The sequence below is a fragment of the Natrix helvetica genome (assembly GCF_964273705.1).
Source record: "Natrix helvetica genome assembly, chromosome: 5".
NCBI lineage: Eukaryota > Metazoa > Chordata > Lepidosauria > Squamata > Natricidae > Natrix > Natrix helvetica.
Genome location: NC_138551.1, coordinates 58,748,235 through 58,768,956, shown reverse-complemented (window position 1 = coordinate 58,768,956; position 20,722 = coordinate 58,748,235). Strand labels below are relative to the sequence as shown.

Here is a 20,722-nt window from a genome sequence, read left to right as displayed (position 1 = left end):
TGCTGTTGACAGAATTATCCTGGATACCAAAATCAGGTGACCTCAGTCTTATGTCTTTGTTACATTGCTCAATTCTGCTTTTGTTCAGGGCTGTCTCCACCCTTTGCCCCCCTATTCCAACCAAGACCTTTTTTAAATTAAACTGATCAAAGTACAAAATGCAAATCAAAATAAAAATAGTGGGAAAATGAGGGAGGAAAGGGGGAAAATAAAAGTTTAGGGTAAAGGGGGAAAAAAAAGAAGAGCATCAGCTTCTGACTCTTTTAGCACAATAGAATAACATTACAGCATCAACTTTTTAGTTTGAGATGCTTAATATGGACTAGTCACTTTTATAACAACAAACTTACCTAATCAGCAAAACCCAAAATTATTGTTTAGTTTTTTTCCATTTCAAGCATAAAATCCAGAAATGGTTCCTAAGCAGAAAACAAAATTGGGTATGTTCTTTTCTTTAATTAAACCAGTTGATTTTAGTCAGTTCTACATTTCTTATCTCAAGCTATCATTTTTGAGGGTTTAGTGGTTAAGCTTATGTCCACTTTGTCTTTTCTGGCTTGGTACTTTTAATTTGGATTTAGGGATTTAGGAAAGTTTTGTTTTCCTTTATTTCTTGTGGTTTTTGCAATCCACGGGCCTAATGTTTAAGGTTTACAGTTTGTGATAAATGTTCTTGTGGTGAAGGCTCATGCTGTGATCATATCCTGGTTGTGATTGAGAACCATGACATTTCTTTTTGTAGATTAAAACAAATAATCAGGGACGTGCGGTCAGGGAAAGCAAGGGAGGCAGAGCCGCACCGCTCTCATCATGAAAATTTTTTGGAAAAGGGAAAAGGCGCTGAGGAGCCTCCTGCACACATGGTCGGGAATGGGAGTGCTCCGTGGTCCCCTTCATGTTGAGTCAGGAGTCAGGAAGGAGGGGAATGGGACCATGTATGCAGGAGGCTCCTCTAGCCTCAGCCTCCCTCCTGCGCACGTCCCATTCCCCGCCTTCCTAAGTCAACATGAAGGGGACCACGGAGCATGAGCTGCGGTCCCGCGGAGGGCCCCTTCATGTTGACTTAGGAAGGCGGGGAATGGGACGTGTGCAGGAGGGAGGCTGGAGGGATCGCGGAGGAGGGATTGCGCAGCATGAGCCGCGGTCCCGCGGAGCACGCTCCATGGTCCCCTTCATGTTTACTTAGGAAGGCGGGGAATGGGACATGCGCAGGAGGGAGGCTGGAGGGATCGCGGAGAAGGGATCGCGCAGTGTGAGCCGGCGTCCCCCGAGCATGCTCCGTGGTCCCCTTCATGTTGACTCAGGAGTCAGGAAGGAGGGGAATTCCCCTCCTTCCTGACTCCTGAGTCAACATGAAGGGGACCGCGGCTCACGCTGATGACGTCACGAGCCTCACCAGCCGTAAAGCTCACCGCACGTCACTGCAAATAATATATGTATATATTTTGTATTCTTATTGTATTTTAAGCTTGGTGTTACATACTGATAAACAGTATGGTAGTTTCCACCAAGGTCCTCTGATCCAGCGGGAAAATACTCAAAGGTGATTGGTTAAGATGTCTGACAGCTCCCTATAAAAGGGCTGCTGTCAGGCAGAGAGTCTTTGCTGGATTGTACATAGTGTTGACTAATAAAGAGCTGTTGTTACTGTTAGCTTTAGTCTGCCTCATCCATTCACCCAATCTAACACTGGTGACGAAGATGAGATTGGAAGGCAACTAGGCACAAAAAGAGCTGACTGAAAATCCAACAACACAATCCAGCCGGAGTGAAACTCAGCATCAAGCGGCCATCTTAAGCAGCAAATTCAAATCTGCCTTGACTGAATCAGGATGACTATGCACGCCCTATCAGCTCTGTATGACCCAGTCAACGAGCATTGGGACTCGTATATGATGAGGTTTGAATACTTCCTCGAAGCCAATGACCTACTGGGTGTGTCCAAAGGCTGAAAGAAAGCCATGTTCCTGAGCTGCTGTGGGCCTGAGGTATTCGACACCACCAACGACCTATCCGAGCCAACACCGGTACAGTCAGTCGCTTGGTCGGTGCTTCAACAGACACTGAGGACACACTATTCTCCCAAACCATCTAAATATGTGCGGAGGCATGAATTCAACCTCCATAACCAGAAGGAAGGCTAAACAATCAACCAATATGTTGCCGCACTTCGTAAGGCCGCAGCATATTGCGAGTTTCGTGATCTTGATGAACTGCTACTAGATAGAATCATTTGTGGGATGTGAGACATCAACCTGCAGCGAAGGTTGCTGGCAAAGACCAACCTTATGATGCAAATTGCATTAGACGAGGCCAGAGCAACAGAGTCCTCGACCAAATTGACAGAAACACTGCAGAATTTGAACCCTGTTTCTTGCCTTGCCCCGGCTGTGGAGGAAACCACCAGCAATCTGCCTGCCATTTCCAAGAGCCATATGCCAATGCTGCGATCGCAGAGGTCACATCACAAGAGCCTGCAGGAGCCAGTATCCAATTCCAACACCATGGAAAACCCAGGCTCCACAGGCTGCAAGGCCATGTCCACCGGTGAGAGCAATGGAAGCGGCAACAGAGGGAAGAGAACACAGATGCCAAAGACACGTTCCAAACAACCATCGGGCAAGCAAGCACCTCCGGAACAAGAAGCTTTGGATCTCCATCCTCCTTGAAGGGTCTCCATGCAGCATGAAGATAGATACCGGCTCATCTCTGACCATCATGTCCTGGGCCACATAGAAAAAGGCTGTCCCTAATCTACGGAAGCACAAGTTGAGGGTTCCAGAGATACGCCTAAACGACTACCAAGGGAACTGAATCCCCATTTTGGGTCAAGGCACCTTTCAGGTACAATTTAAGAAAATTGATGGCTTGCTTCCAGTTACTGTGGTCAGTGGAGCCCTGCAGAGAGTCCTAGGTTTAGACTGGTTCGAATCCCTGGACTTGGGGGTGACCGGCATCAACGCCGTTCGAGACAACAGCACCGAAGAACTAATGCTAGAGTTTGAGGACGTCTTTGGCACTCTTCGAGGCAAATATGTGGGGACCCCAATTTCATTTAATTTGGATCCCAATGTTGCCCCCATTAGATTAAAGCCCCGGAGGGTCCCTTTCGCCCTCTGCCCAAAAATTGACCTTGAATTGGACAAGCTAATTGGCCAGGGAATTCTGGAGCTGGTTGATCACACATGCTGGGAGACCCCTATAGTGACCCCGGTCAAGCCTGGCGGGGCTGTCCTCATCTGCGCGGACTATAAATGCATCATAAATAAGGCCCTACAACAGAGCACTTATCAGGTGCCCATTGTCCAGCATTTACTTCACTCCCTTGGCCTGGGAAAAGTATTTGCTAAATTAGATATGGTGCAGGCATACCAGCAATTACCTGTAGATGGCACCACAGCAGAGGACCAAACCATTGTGATGCATAGAGGTGCATTTAAATGCACCCGGCTACAATTCAGAGTTAGTATCGCCCCTGGACTTTTCCAAAGCATCATGCAACAGCTTTTACAGGGGATATCAGGAGTCGTCCCCTCTTTTGACGACATCTTGCTATCGGCTGCAAATAAGGAGCAACTTTTTAAAAGATTACAAACCGTTTTGACCAGAATTAGCGAAAAGGGTCCGTTTAAAAAGAGAAAAATGCCAAATTAATGTTCCAAGGGTTGAATTCCTGGGGTATTTGATCGACAACTCTAGAATTCACCCAACAAATAAAAAAATTAAAGCAATCCAAGAAGCCCCCACACCTCGCAATCAGACCGAGCTGCAGGCGTTCCTTGGACTTCTCAATTTTTATAATCTCTTAAACAGAAAGCTACTGTCTCTGAGCTCTTGCAGGCTCATGCTGTGACCATATCCTGGTTGTGCTTGAGAACCATGACATTTCTTTTTGTAGATTATAACAAATAATATATGTGTATATTTTGTATTCTTCTTGTATTTTAAGCTTGGTGTTACATACTGATAAACAGTATGGTAGTTTCCACCAAGGTCCTCTGATCCAGCGGGAAGATACTCAAAGGTGATTGGTTAAGATGTCTGACAGCTCCCTATAAAAGGGCTGCTGCCAGATAGAGTCTTTGCTGGATTGTACATAGTGTTGACTAATAAAGAGATGTTGTTACTGTTAGCCTGAGTCTGCCTCATCCATTCACCCGATCTAACACTTGTCTTCTTGCTCTGCTTGGCTTTTATCCAATATTCATACAAAGCTGTACTCTTATCTAACTAAAGATAAATTTTACATTTTACAGGGTAGTCCTCAACCTATGACTACAATTGAGCCCAAAATTTCTGTTGCTAACAGAGACATTTTTAAAGTTAGTTTTGCCCCATTTTATGAACTTGTCATAGTTGACAAGAATCACTGCAGTTGTTAAGTTAGTAACACGCTGTTAAGTAAATCTAGCTTCCCCATTGACTTCCTTGTCGGAAGATTGCAAAAGGGGATCACATGTTGCCAAGTGCCTGAATTCTGTCACATGACATGTGGGTGCTGCAACAGATATAGGTGTGAAAAATGGCCATAGTCACTCTTTTCAGTGCCTTTGTAACTTTGAACAGTCATTAAATGAACTGTTCTAAGTCAAGGACTACATGTATTCTATATCACTTTTCATGCTTTACTACTCCTTTCTTTATCTTTAGAACTTAGATATGCTTCTGTATTTTCTTATAGTTTCTTGTAGCATTCTAACTGTTCCTTAAATAAGAAGTGAAAACTTTCAATGCCTTCCTTGGGTCAGTGTGCCCTCTTAATCACGAAGTCTGTTCAGTGTTAATCAAACCAAGTATTAGTTTTAAATTTAGCACAAGCATTACACATCATGATCTTGTTTAATGGAGAGAAAACTGTAACTCACTTTATTCTTTCCAATATATGATCTGTGGATATGTGCTGTTTCGGGGAGAATATTGTAAGTTATTGATGTATATTCAAGCATACTTTTGAGATGTAATTAGGCATTGTCTCTTCCAGGCCTAATTGGAGAGGTCATCGAAGCTTGTAATTGAGTCCCTTCAGGGAGAGGGGGCGGTCTATAAATCTAATAAATCTAATCTAATCTAATATGATTTTGTTTGAATCTATTTGTAGCAAGGGTCAAAAAGTATCCATCATGATGGTTGGACCATAGAGGTAAATAATATCTGAGAATATATACACTCACAAATGAAGGCAAATATATGTGTCCCAGGATAATGTTGCCCGATCAAATTCTGCATGAAAGCTAGCGAACTAAATAAATTAGTGTACAAAAAAGCATAATCAGGGAAAGTATTTGCACACAGCGTGCACACTAAATAAAGTTGTAAGATATAGATTAAAAATGTAAATTGATTTGGAAACCAAGTGTTACAAGTAGCTTATGGCAAAAGTTATTTCCTCTTCCCTGTCCATAGTTAGTAAATCCTATTTTACAGTGGTTCATATTTAGCACTTAATTTTCAGTCCAACAAATTATATATTTGTTGCAAGAATTAAGTTATTTTTTTCTTTACTATTTTGGATAAATTGTTTTACCATCAACTCTTGCTTTCCTCGTGGTGCAAAACCCTTGTTTCTTATGCCTTTTAACTTTTAATTGGAATGTAGAAGTGATGCACCAGTTTGACCTGTTTTCTTCTTCGGAGTCGTTCTTAAGCCAGCATTTTTTTTTTAACATATCCTCAAGAGTGTAACTAGATAATTAAAAGATTCTAGATAGCTACAAATTTAAAAGTAATTAGAACCTACTTAAATTTCCCAGAAGACAATGTTGTAAAATTAATTTTACCAAAATAATTATTTAACTTGTACCTCATGCCTAGATCCAAATTCTATAGTTGCTCCCTAGTTACAATTGATTATATGTAAAGAAGAAAGTTGGTGGTAGCTTTTTTCATGTCCCTTATCTTTTCTCTCTCTCTGTGTACTGTGTGTTCCCAATAAAGATTACATTACTACTCTGTCCTACATACTGTATCTAAATAATAAACAGTAGTGTGTTGTTATTAAAGGAACAGTAAGTTGCCTTAAAGTTTTAGGTATAATATGTAATGTGTAAGAAACCATTTCTTTCTTTCTCTTTCTTTTAAAAAAAATGAAATGTATGGGATTAGATTTTGATAAGAATCCAATACTGCCAATCCTTTGATTTACAACAGATCAGAAAAGGCACTCCACAAGAAATACTTGAACTGAAGTACTCAACTTTATTGATACAGTTCTAGTAAAAGAATGTAGTGTTTCCCCTTTAATTCATTCTTATAATCCAAAGAGTCATTTTTAGTTTCTTTTCAATGCTTTCTTTTTCCCCAAAGTTCATTCATGTTTTTTAAACTGACATATTCTTCCTTCACTGTCATGTCTGAGGATCTGTACAAGTAACATTCACTGGAACTAGTGTGTAGATGTAACTAGGAAAGAATGGCCAAAGTCTTTCTATTGTACTAATAAAATAGGGGAAAATTAGATTAATTTAAATTAGGTTAATAGGCCTTAAATTAAATTCAGGATTACACACACACACACACACACACACACACACACACACACACCATATGTACAAACACATATTTTGGGATTCTTTAAGTAAAATTTGTGGGTGATCTCAAGTCCTCTCCTTGTCTGGAGAAAAATTAAATTAAATTAAAAGAGCCAGTCAATTCACTGCAGATATTGTTTCCACTTCATTTTGTCACATAGACATTTCTGCTTTTAGTGGTATTATCTTCAGTTCGTTTTTCCTTCCTAGAAATCCCTAAATTCTGTTTGCTTTCTTATCTACCAGATTTGTTATTGCACAATTGAAAAATAAAACATAACTGACTCATTGAAGAATATTTTTAAGATGTGAGATTGTTTTAGCTGGCAAATGAAATAAATGCTTGGGGATAGTCTGTAAAGGATATTGTCTGCATAAATTTCCTCTGTAATAAAAGGGTAAATATACACAATATAGTCATCATTTATTTCCTATATGACTCATGTTTTTAGTACAGATTAGTATGTGAGAGCAAGTTTGGTGTAGTGATTAAAGGCTTTGGGTAAGAAATCAGAAGATTTTGAGTTTTAATCCTGCTTTGGGCTGAAAGCCAGCTGGATGACTTTGGGCAGTCGCTATGACACAGCCCTAGAAAGAAGACCTTGGCAACCCCCTTCCAAAAATGTTTCCAAAAAAATGACATGGCTTGACTTGACAAGACTAATTTGAAATTGCACATTTGTATGTACACACTCAAAACATTAGTATAAACAATAGCAATTCTACACAAGAATATAAAATATGTTTGTTTTTTTTAATTTCTGTTTTTCCCAGATAAAATAAATACAAACTAGATGTAATTTTTACTGGTCAAAGAATTAGGGTAGGTTTCTCTTCTCCATTTATCAGTTGTAAATTGAGACAGACTAGAAGACATAATTATTCTTGGCATTCATTGCTCTTGTCGCTTGAAATGATCACCATATTATTGACATGGTCCAACTTGAGTCATATGCTGAATGTTCTGTTTAAATTTAATTTGAAGCTTTATATTATACTTGTGCCACTTTCACAGTATTAAATTCAAATATTGCATCCAATTTCATTATGGAATTGAATAAACGTGGTACAGTAGCGTTTGATCAAATGTAATGTATTTTGTGATAACAGAATGGGCTATCTGGAATATAGGTAGTTCTCAACTTAGAATAGTTTATTTAGTGACTATTCAAAATTACAACAGCATTGAAAAAAATGACGTATGACTGTTTTTCACACTTATGACTGTTGCAGCATACCCATGGTCACATGATTCAGACTCCTATTTATGACGGTTGCAGTGTCCTGGGATCATGTGATCAGTTTTTACAACCTTCTGACAAGCAAAGTCAATGGGGAAGCCAGATTTATTTAACATCCATGTTAGTAACTTAACAGCTGTTGTGAGTCACTTAACAACTGTGACAAGAAAGGTCATAAAATGGAGCAAAATTCACTTAACAACTGTCTTGCTTAGCAGCAGAAATTTTGGGCTCAGTTGTGGTTGTAAGTCGAGTACTACCTGTGTTAGAAGTATTCATAAGCACCTGTTTATAGTAATGTCATTGCCTTGCCTATTGGCTGTTCTTCCCAGTTATCGGCATAGAAGATCCTGTGCTTGAGGAGCTCCACTGATAATCACCAGCAGGTGCTTATTTATTTCCCATTTAAACATACCAATTAGATTCCGAGATATGGACTGTTCTCTCAAGTTCTTGCTCATTGGAGAGAAGAATAGGCATATCAGGTTTTAATAGCCTGATAGCTAACAGGTTTTAATTGTGATATTGACACAATTAAAACTTACAAGCTGTTTGATTTGGTGTGTGCCTTGTATAAATACTGGGAGCTGCTAGACTTTCTATCTATACCCTGTAGAAGAGTCGTTCGCCTGCTTGAGTTTTCATATTCTTTTATCATGTTGCTACAGATCTTTAGTTAGAGGACAATTTGAAATTCAAGGTAGCCATGACCTGACCTTGATACCTATTAATATTTATCAGAATATTAATTAGGAGACTATCAAACATTCCAAAACATTCAAGGTATACAAGAAAAAAAAAGACAAAGAAAAATATGAGAGATGTCAAGTGTGCTTCTTCTCAATATAGATGTTATGGTTTGCTTCAACAGTAAGTAAAATAGTAAAGAATATCTGCTTATTTGAAGACCCAGATTGTTGAGGGCAGTAGGCTGACTGTCTATCATAGAGAGGGCTGTAAAACGGTATATAAGTGCTATTGCTATTATTATTATTATTTTAACTAGAGGCTAATGTTTTATGTCTAGGAGGTGACTATGAGTTTGGTAAGTAATTATAGTCTTCCTGCAAATAGGATCAGTTAATTATTTTCATTCATTTAATTTCCTTTTAATCTTTGCTGTTCCTGAATAATGCTGACATATTTCAGGTTCTTGCTCTTTTGTTTAGTTTTCTTTAATCCACTCCATCAGTGCAAACATTGTTGTGAAAGAAATAAGGATGATTCAGCTAATGAACACTAAGTACATTTGACTTTAAGAACCAGTGAGAATTAATAGGAGAAGGGAACATTCAGGGCCATTTCAGGAGGACGGTCTAGAAGAGCTAGTTTGACTATCATCTAAATCTCTATTAAATATTTTTGGTGACCAGTTCTTGTTTATAAGACAGAAATGTAAGTAGTTTTAAGCCTATAGCAAATTCTTTTATATTGCAGCTATGAAATAATAATGATAAATATAAGTTATCTATGTAATTTATATTAAGCAAAAATTCTCCCAGATACAAAGCATTGATTCCAGTCAAATTTTGTAACTTCTTATTTAAGAAATAAAATCCTACAGTAAACAGTTTATTCTAAATCATATGATGGCATTGACACTTGGGAAATGAAAATAAAAATAAATAAAAATAAAAATGTGGAAAACTGTCTTGTAGTAAGCGAAACTGGAGCTAGTCTAGCATAATATTATCAATTCACTGGTAATTGCAGAGATGTTTTTCTAATTCTGCTTGGAGATGTTAGGCATTGAATCTGATGAGGTCTTCTTCTTGCAAAGCATGTTTTGCCTGTCACTTGGCTACACTTTGCACTTTCTTTTTGTACTGTGTCACATTGAGTGCTTTTGCCTGTGGGGATTAATTGATTGATTATGTGCCATCAGATTAGCATCAACTTTTAGGGACCAAATAGATGCATTTTCTTAATGATGATCTGTCATAACCTGTTTATCCAGGACATCCAGTAACACATCAGTTACCACTGTAATTGAGTCCATCCACCTTGCTGCTGTTCATTTTTTTCTTTTTCTTTTTGTAGCATAACAATAACTGTTGGTATGAAAGGTAGAAATATAGATGCAAGCACTTCTTTTTTTATTCAAGCTCAAATATTTGAATGTTGTTGTTTGGCTGATTCAGTGATTTTCCTGAGAATACCACGGATACTCAAGAAAGGAAACCAATAGATCATCAAAAAAAGGTCAACCTAGAGTTCTCACTTGAAACGAAAATGACTAGATTGCCCTACTTCAAACACATTATACAAATACCCAGGTTTCTAAAAAAAAACCAACCTCCTAATCCTGGGAAATTATATAATAAATAATAATAATAAATATTAGCATTTGGCCTTGGCAGTACATGAGAAATTACAGAGGAACTGGCATTTCTACCTTTCCTATCAGCTATTGTTATGCCATAGATGAACTTTTTGACAAGATATTATATAATTTCTCTACTTTACCTTTATAAAACATCAACAAAGTAGGTGAAATTATCTACCTATGTATTTCTACGAAGTCAAAAGATGGAATTAGACTGCCTAATAATAACACTCTCCTGTAAAAAGTTCATTAAAGAACTTTCCCTCCCTTGTTCATTGTTCTACAACTTCATTGTTATTTGCTAACCATTACTAATAATTTAATTATGATTGGAATTAGTTACCTAGAAATGTCTATGAATTTGGACTTTGCTTAAATCCAGTTAAAACATAGGTGAATTGAAAACTCACCATTATTTTCTGAAGTTAATATGAGCATACAAAGTGCAGCGAGTAGAATGATAATGGGATGTGACTTGGATGTGAAATTGGTAGTAGACATTGAAACACATTATGTACATAATGCTGGGTTGCAAAACATCCATAATGACTTTTCTGTACAACTGTAATAGCTGAAAAAGATAATTATATATTTTGTTTTTATTTGATAATCTGATAAATTTCATAACTAATATCAAACAGTCAGGTTTCGTCCAAACCAGTACTAAAATTAGAAACTTCACAAACAATGAATCAAGGAGATAGTTCTTCATATGCTAATTTTATTGCAAGAAGCACTGTTAATGAAGAAATTCAACAGAGGGTTTAAGATGCAAGCCTTGCAATCTTAAATGTCTTTCTCTTGTGTGTGTTTTGCAGTGGACTAAGAGAGTCCCACTTTTGGTTGGCAAACAAGGTTGACCCTTGTGAATTGTTATTGTGATGGACCAATCAGGTCTTGGGTACCTTTTGATCTATCCTTCACAAATCCCCTTACCATTGCTTAAAGTCCAGGATCAACTGGCCTTCCTAGTGCTTATGTTGCAACCTACAAAAATCTCTCTCCTTCTACAGGTGCTCTGAGTCAGAATGCAGGATGACTAAGGTAAGATTTGTAAAGAGTAAAATGCTTTCTATTCTTTTAGCATTGCAGTATATGGGAGCAGCAGCACACCCTGCTTGACATGGCCACTCCTCCCTTATTCTGAACACTTGCCAAGTGGTTGAAAGAGAAGAGCCAGAAGGAGAACAGCCACTTCAAGGGACTAGTTGTTCCTTTCTGCACTTGAGAAAATTGTAGCTTTTTTTATGTTGGGGAAATATTGCAGCTGGAGAAAGCAAATGGCATTACAAATACACCACAGTTCTGCAAGCAGCCAAGGTCTGTCCTGAGCAGCTCTGCTATGTAAACGGCTTGCGATCTGGCATATTATTTGTATTGTATCCAGGATGTTGTTTTTCAAGGAGGAAGCTGGTTAGGAAAGTTTTGCTAGACTGACGAGAGCATATGAGTTGTTCTGTAACTAAACTATTAGTATCCAGTCAGACTGTGTAGAAAGAAAATGCTGCTGTTTAAAAACGGAGATCTGGTTTCCATATGGCATAGCCTTATCAGGATAAGATAAGATAGGGAGATAGAAAGACAGATAAAGATAGATTGAACTTGATAGAGCTCATTCGTGCATTTGATGTATTTGATTTACTTTTCAAAAAATTATGCTGTTGGGATAACTAAGAAAGACAAGCAATTAGCTTGATAAATTTTCTTTTGCACCAATTTGTTGCTGAAGGAATTGTGTACTTTTTCAGGACATATTGAATCTATAGTTGAAAAAGGAATCCACTCTGTGCTTATTTAAATATGGATCACCTACAGATGACATGTCTTGTTTGCTTTAATGCACTAATCAATCTGTTTAGCAAAACCAGGAGGAATGTTCTGTACTTACTGTAGTATCAAGATAGTACAAATTGCACATATTTTGCAGGCTGTGTATTGGCTCTGTATATAGTTTCACTTTGCTTATGAATTTATAAATTAACCAGTGCTCAGTTTAAAACATCAGTTTCCAGGAATGCTTTTTTAAAAAAATGTGTGGGTTTAGGGAGACAAGGATAATAAAAATAGAGATGGAATGTTCTGTATATATCAGGATAAATGTTTATCCCCAGAGATAAGAATTCTTGCCTTGGTAGCGTTGGTATGGAATTTTTATTGTATAGATCATGGAGATTTGTATGATGATCCTTGGGCAGATTGTTTCTGAGGAACAGGTGTGTCCAACCTGTTCTTTTTTTCTCTTTAATGTCCTGTTGAGAAATGCATTTGTTTAGGCATGATATTGATGATGACAATCACTTGACATGTATATGCTTGTTAGAGAAATGCCTACCGCAGCCTTTGTAAGTGGCAAGTTTGGAAAGAATCTTTACTGGTAAATTGTGTAACTGTGATATCTTTGACAAGATCTAAACCACACACAGGATCACATTAATTGAATTAAAAGGTTTTTATTGAAACAGAACTAGCCAAACCAGTGTGTTGGACCTCATTATCCATAGACTGCCTTTAATGCAATATTATGAAAAGAATTATTGGCAACTCTTATATAAACTCATCTTGTGTTGCCATATCTGATGGGGGTTGGTCCATACCATTGACACAATAATTGCTTTTCATTGAGGGTTCTCTTGCATTTTTGTGTTGCATTGTCCTTAAAAACATTAATCTTTTATTTATTATCTACAATACAGTAATGTGTTGCAGTATAGATAAGTGCTAACACATGCACTACAAGCAGTCCTTGATATGTTGTCTTTTGCTTACCTTCCTCCTCCCACCTTTAGTGATGCATGTTCTTATGGATATATGAGTGGATACATGTATGCTAGAATGTTATGAAATTAAAAATAGGGTTTATAACTTTAACTACAGGGTGCAAAATTTGGTTGATTTTGACTGAAATAGCCTAAAAATATTATATTAATATACAGGTAAAATGTACTTCAGGCTTTATTTTCTCTTCTTTGTGGAAAAGATGGTTACATCTATATTTCTTAAATTAGAGTGTTATCTTAGGAAAGAATGCTTTTTCTATAAGCTTGGTAAGATTTTTCTCAATGCGATTGAAGACAGGTTATTACTCTATTATACTTTTCTAGGTTAATGCTTGCTGATAGTTTAAAAAACTAACTAAGAATTTCATTATATTACATCTTCATAAATGTGAAATTGGTGCCACACACTTAGTTAATGGTAGTGACTGCCATTTTCCCTAGAGATCAGCGTTCTGGAAATGTGTTATTAAATAAGAAGTAGAGAAAGGAGTTCAGTATCTATGGAACAGCGTATGTATATATTGTATGGTGAAAATTCCAAGTTGATCACAGTTAGAGGTAAATGTGAAATATCTCCCTTAATGTCCTAGACAACCAGTCCTGGTCAGAGCAGTAGTAAAATAGCCCTGATGCAAGTATCTTCTTATGTCAAGTTTAATATTCTTTCTAATCACTCTCCTCATACCTTCATTGCCATCTTTGTAAACAACATACAACTCTGCTTCCAGATATCCTTTAAAAAAAAATTAAGAACACTCCTGGGGCCATGTCAAAGGAAAGCAACAAATGATTTTAACATTGACTTCATGAGATGATAGTGACTGAATTTTGAATGTGTAGTTTCAGCCTACTTTGAAATGAGTTGGTTTTAAGATTGTAATTGGGGTATGGTTTATCAGAAACCTTTTGTTCCCTTTTCTACCTTAAAACCAATGTATAATGCCAAAAGATAATAAAAAAGACAAAAAAGAGAGAAAGTTTTAAGATTGTAAATTGGACTGAAATACTCTTATTTCACCCCAGCCCCTCAACAAAAGTCACAAATACACAGCTGAAAAGGACTGCCATATCCCTAATGGGTATCTAAATGGCCTTCTGTGGACTTCAGAGAAGTTGAGAAGTTGAGTTGGTAGCTAAGAAGCCCAGCATAATCCTTTACAAAGTATCTCCACCTTGGCTACCTGGAATCTAATAGCATGATTAGAAGATTGTTTTGGAGCTTTATGCAATTCTTTCCAGCATGTAAATTTCCTATTTAAATATTCATTAAAAGTGGAGATAAACTATAAGACATTAAAAGCTAAAATTAGTCAGATGGGAGTTTGCAAGGGAGATACCTGCAGGGATATTCGATTACTCACCTGCTCCAGATATCAGCCCTCTGTAAATCTTAATTATTAGTTTAGAATGAAATATTTTGAGCACAGGACAGTACTACTAACTGTTCATCTTTAAAGTAGATAAACTTTAAAATAAGCTCCGCTTTGTGTTTGGCAGTTGTTAAAACAATATGATTTTTTTTTCAACCAACAGATAATGAAAAAAGATGAGGCACGTCAAATCATTTTAAACTAACAACTAAATAGATATAGTTAGTTGTTTTCCATGATGGGGCATTCTTAAATTATTCTTTCAACCTTCCTAACTATACACTCATCAACCATTTATCTTGCTGCTGGTTGTCCTTTTTTCCCTTTCCTCCCACTTTCCTCCCACTTTTCCCAGCATTAGATCTTTTCACTGATTATGCAATTGCATAATGTATCTGAAGTAAGATCATTTGAGTTTGTCATTTGTGCCTCAAGTATGAACACTGGGTTCATTTTTTCAATTATCCATCAGTTTTGTTTTCTTGACTGTCCATGATATAGTGGGAAGTCTTTTCCAATATCAAAATTCAAAGAAATCAGTATTCTTCCTGTCCTGCTTCTTTAGGGACTAACTTTTTCCCATAGCTTGTCTTAGGGAATGCCATGCTTGCATGATTCTGAACTTTGTAATTATATTTTATGTCATTTGAATATTTTTTCCAGGGTCTTCATGGCTGCTTTAACCAAGTGCTTGTCTGTGGCATATTATTTCTTTACTGCTTGTTCCTTTACTGTTGATAGATATCAGGGGAAAGTAACCAGAACAATTTGTGAATAGTTCCAAACAGAAACTTTATCCTGTTTTTATTTTATTCTTTGTTCTTAGATCAGAGTTCCCAAACCTTTCTGGCTTTACAGACCGGTGAGGGGATAGCGGGGATGGTTCCGTACCAGCAGCCAGAAAGTGTGTGCATATATACACACACAGCTCCATTTGCACGCATGCTTGCCCAGTGTTTTCACAGCATGGTTGAAACAGCTCATGGCCCACTAGTGGGCTATGGCCCAGAGATTGGTGATCTCTGTCTTAGAATGTTTGCTGTTGTCCTTGCCAGAACTAGCTCTCACAGATTCTCTTAATTACACTTTATAATGACCATGGCTACTATGTTTTGCCCAGCATTAGTTAATCATAATCATGTAGAATACTGTTTATTGAAAGTTAGCTTTTCTGCAAGCTACATTTACAAGATTGAAGAAAGCCTGGATTAATACATTGGAAGTTGAATCCCTGTTCTGAGTGGAACACAGATTTGTGATCAAATACAAGGAACAGATCAATTTACTTGGCTTTAACTCTACGTCTAAGACCTAGAGATGTTTAGATCTCATTTGTCAATGTTGTATTTTAAAGTGCTTAAATAATAAAGCTTTGTTGTGCTTTGTATTATTGAATAGAATTATATAACTGACATAGTTACTAGCTCTCACCAGCTGAATGGCTTTTCAACTGCAAATCACCAAATATGCTATAATGCAGCTGTCTTGCAAATAATGTGCTCTTCAAATTAATTGTAGCCACAGAAAATAATATCAGGAATTCTTCTTTGTAAACAAAAATGTGGGTAACTTGAATAAATCACATATGAAAATATACTGTAACTAATAATTAGGCAGCCACCAGATGGAAAGACAGAAAATCTTTTGGCATCCCTACTGGTTGTCATATGTACACACCCGCCCCCCTTCCCCTGCGCACACACACTGAATATTATTAAAATATGAACTGGTAAACTAGGCTGTTGTTTACATTGAGTTATTTAGCTATTAGTTTTCTGTTGTTGTGTTCTGAATTATTCTTCTCTTTCTACCATCAAATCATTTCTTTTAAATATCCAGAGTGTTATGGAATTGTGAATGGGATGTGAATGAGACTTCAGTATTAAATAGATACTGAATCTAGTACTGATTTACTGACATTGTAAACAGGGTTTTATGTGTTCCAAATATCTTTGCTGTGTGTTAACTATAAATGGATGTGCATGATATTTGAAAAGTTGGTGTTTTTTTTTTGAAGTTTCAGAGCCACACAGCTGTGGTTGTTTTGGTACTTAATGAAAAGTTTCAATGACTTGACCTGCAAACCTTTTCATTGTGTTCTGTCTAATTCACACACTGGGTTATGTGACTATGTAGAACTCTGTTCAGAACCTTTTAGATTTTATAGAAAATACAGCAATAGCATGCTTGTCCTTCAACTCTGTGTTCATTGAGGTTCTAAATTTCTAATGTTTGGCTTAAGGAAACAAGAACAACACAGGGAGTTATTTCCGTGTAGTTTCTTTATTGTTGTTAACCTAGAGACAAAAATCTTACCAGAGTAAAACACTTTTCTGAATAACTGCTAGATAGATCCCTGTAGAGTGGTGGAAGGGGGCTTTCACCTTCACCCTCTTCCTGCATACCAAAGATTCCAAGCTAAGTTGTCTCTTGGTCTCGGTGAAGAGGCTCCTCCCTCCTGCAACTCTGGACTACATTCCACTACACTAAACATGATTCAACATGTAAGTGCCTTGGTAGCCAGTGGTGTGATATTTTCCATTGCTTTGCAACATCGTCCCTGATCCTGCTCTGCTGATCACTCATTGGATGTAAAATATATGTTCTCTTTGGCAAGGCTGATCTATTCTTTTATAAGGCTGGACATACTCTGGATATAGTCCAAAAGATTTGTATAGCCTACAAATCGGCTCTGCCTCTGCAACAACCAAACTTCATTACTTCCCATTCATATGCTCCAGTTTATGATTCAACAAAAGACAGGGAACGTAGTAACCTATGCCTAGGATTTCTTTGCTGGGCATTGGCAGTATCTTCATTTTGTCTTAGCAAAATGATCATTATGATCATTATTAGCAGCTATCCTGACTTGAATATTACCCCTATAAAACATTCATATAAAACATTCATAGGCCCATTTTCATAGTGCATGAACTTTTATGACTATTAATACCTTCAAAATTGCCCTGTTGAGTACTGTTTTAATCCCACACAGACCACCCTCTGGAACAGCATCCTCCAGAAGATCCTTGCAACTCCCGTCCTGATGATATTCAGAAAGTCACTGGCAGCCGGACTGTTATCCCAGATGTTGGCGTAGATTGCTGGTTAAACCCCTGAAGGATGTTGAGATTTATACTCTTACCTTCATTGCCTTAATTATTTTTTGAGACTCAGGATAATACCAGTTCTTTCTGTCTTTCCTGTTAAGTTCTTGGCAGTTCATTTCAATAGCAAAAACAAAGATTCAATCAGCAGAAAGCAATTTTTAAAGAAGATGTACTAAAAGAGAATAGGCTAGGACAGTGGTGGGCAACCTTTTTTTTCAACTGAGCCAAATCTCGCCAAAACCACGATTGAAATTTATTTTGAGAGCCACATTTTTAAAACCGAAAATACATAGGATGGTACACTGTTTTTAGTTTCAATAAACTCTGGCATTTGAAGCACGCAAGTCTTAAAGCTGTCAAGTTACAAGATCCTTGCACCCCTAACCCTTTAGAGAAAAAAAACCCCAAGGGGTCTTCAAACCTGACAGCTTGAAGACTTGTGGACTTCAACTCCCAGAATTCTGAGAATTGAAGTCCACCAGTCTTAAAACAGCCAACTTTGCAGACCCCTGTGTTAGCCCAAAGCCTGGTGCTGGGCCTTGCTCCCCCATTGGTGGAGCCCCAAGAAGCGAGGAGGGAGAAAAAGAGACGGAGGCCAAGGACCTTCCCCCCCCAGCAAAAATCTAACCGGGGAGCCGGGCGGGCAGTAGCAAATTAGCCAATCATGCGAGGAAAGCGAGGTCTGACTCCAGGGCTCTCTGTTCTAATTCCCCGTGAAAACTGTTGCCTCTGAAGCGTTTGCTCTACTGTTTGAAACTTTAAGCGCCCCTTTCCCTTTTTTCTTTTCGACCCATGCGGCGTGATCGGCTAATTTGCTACTGCCCGCCCAGCTCCCCGGTTAGATTTTTGCTGGGAGGGGGCGGGGGGGGAAGCTCCTTAGCCTCCGTTTCTTTTTCTGCCTCCTCGCTTCTCGTCCCCGCCCGACTTCAGGATCCTCCCTAATCATTGTGGGTCGAAAAGAAAAAAGGGAAAGGGGCACTTGTTTTGAAGTGCCCGAGAGGAGGGGAGGGGAGGGGGCGCCTGGCACACAGAAGAGCCGCATTAAAATGTGTAAAGAGCCACATGTGGCTCGCGAGCCGCGGCTTGCCGACCACTGGGCTAGGATTACAGAACCGGATTGCTTTTATTTTAGAATCTAGTTTGTCTCTCAGTTTGTTTGGGGACTTTTTCAATCTTTTAGTTTTAGATTGTGTGAACTGGTGAGGATACTATTTTCTTAACTGATAAGACAGGAATCTCCACACGGCCAGAATGTGAATCTCTTGGGGTCTAAATTTACCATTAAATCTTTTCCTATAAAACAGAATGTGACTTATAATGCACTTATTTTCACATTTCCATTTTCTGCTAGCATTCCTTTGTCACTGCATCAAGTTTTAGCTTTACTGTTTGGAGTTTATATACAAATATACACATTTTAAAAAGTATATATGACACCTATAATCACTTTTCTCTTCCAATGCATAATTATGTTTCCTTATCTAGATACATGGTTTTCTGCCACGTACTCAGGGCCTTCCATTCAGTTCATTGGTGTAGCCATCAGAGAAGCACAGGTACATAGTATCAGAAAAATCGTGTTCCCACTGTTATCATGAATCTGTATATGTAAGCGAATTCTTCATTGATGTGCAAATTCGGAATTCTATTGTCACTGTGGCCAGACCATCTCTATTTCCATTTTTGTTATGTATTTTTACCCAATGCACACAACATCTTATCAATGAGTTTGCAACCTTCACATTTGAGATACACTGCAAATTGGAGGGTATTTCTAACCTGTCAGCAGTAATTCCTAACTGTCACCTCATAGAGGAGATGGGCTGCATAAAAAATTAATACATGTAGTCCTCGAGTTACGAATGTAATGGAGACTGCCAATTACTTTCGTAATTTGAGGATTCGTAACTTGACCGCAATCACTCCCTCCTTTCGCCCACGCATTCACTAATCGATTGCGTGGGTCATTAAGTGCACATGAAATATCTCAGGATGGGGAAGGCCATGGAGATGATAGTGATGGAACAGGCCACCTGCTTCAGAGCACCCAAGGCTCCCCCAACCCACAGATACCTCATCCACCTGCACCCCACCCTGCCACTTACCTTTCAAAGATCTAGCAAGCTGTCCCTCTCCAGATACTCTGTTTCTTTGCCTGCTCCTGGAGATAGCAGAAGGAGAGCAGGATTAGTGCTCCCTGCTCAGCTTTTCTGACTCACTGAGGCTGACACTAGTTAGGGCTTAGAAGGCTTGATTCCATAATTCCTGTCACACAAAAATGAACAAGTTATCTTGGCTTCTCCTAAGTGTCCCACTAGGACTTCCCACCCAGACAAAAGGAAGAACTTATTTGACAGCCAAATCAAAGTGAAATCATAATAAGACAAAGTGAAATCATAATAAGACATAAAAGATAATTCTGCCTGACAAATATTACTGCCTACTACTGTGTTTTCCTGTCTATAATGCCATTACCAATGCCTTTAAATAGAAATCCACACATACATCTTATTACTACCATACCAGATTGGTCATTTTAAAGCTTGGTTTTCAGTTCTATACTTATGTAGGCCAGCAGCCTGCCTGTATTTGGCATAGTTTATATTTTCCTGGGCTTATTTTATTTTATTATGAAAGTTGGTTTCTCTGATTAGTTTTCGGTTCTTCAAATGGGCAAGGTTATTTTGAGTTTGTTTCTTACACTTTACACTCAATCCTTTCTCAGGATTGAGTATTTTTTTCTGTAAATCCTCCCACAAACAATTTACTTACTCCTTCTCAAGGTCAGGTTTACATTCTTTCACACCAGGTTTTTTCTGTGTTTGCTTGCTTAATATTTTGTGTCATGGTACATTGAACGTTTCTTTGGTGCTTCTTTCATGTGGTTGAAAATGAAATTAGAACACTACAGAGAGTTTAACTGAATTAACTCGCATTTTCATGTTTTGTTTAATTCACAAATGGCTTCAGGAGAACTTAAAGTTGTATTCCAAACGCTAATATCCTGTTTCCCTTAAAATAAGACCTCCTGGATAATAATTCCAATTGGGCTTTTGAGCGCATGCGCTAAATAACATGCTGGTCCTTCAAAATGCGCTAAAATAAGCCCTCCCCCGAAAATAAGCCCTCCTCAAAATATTGCAACAAAACAGCAGCCATGAGATGACCATGCTTGCTGCCTCCTGCACTTCAAAAATAATAAGACTCCCCAAAAATAAGGCCAAGCTCTTATTTCGGGGGTCAAAAGAAAATAAGACCCTGTCTTATTTTCGGGGAAACATGGTACAATTCATTTTCAGCATTTTATTGTTTCTTGCATAAGTTCTTTCAAGACTAACATCTAAACCCATGTGTAATAATTCCTAATTATT

The 20,722-nt window shown here is 38.0% G+C and overlaps 1 protein-coding gene across 4 annotated transcripts in view; it reads left to right on the top strand.

Annotated features, from left to right (window-relative positions):
• The window catches only part of ABLIM1 (actin binding LIM protein 1), a 216,355-nt gene that overhangs the window by 29,214 nt on the left and 166,419 nt on the right, over positions 1–20,722 (top strand). The window contains exon 1 of one of the 4 annotated variants that reach the window (XM_081953533.1): positions 11,262–11,414. The exons of the other annotated variants lie outside the window; for them this stretch is intronic. Within the exon in view, the coding sequence (XP_081809659.1) occupies positions 11,342–11,414 (73 nt within the window). The 5' untranslated portion in view covers positions 11,262–11,341. Of the gene's footprint in view, positions 1–11,261; positions 11,415–20,722 lie in introns of those variants that run through there. 4 annotated transcript variants of the gene reach the window in all.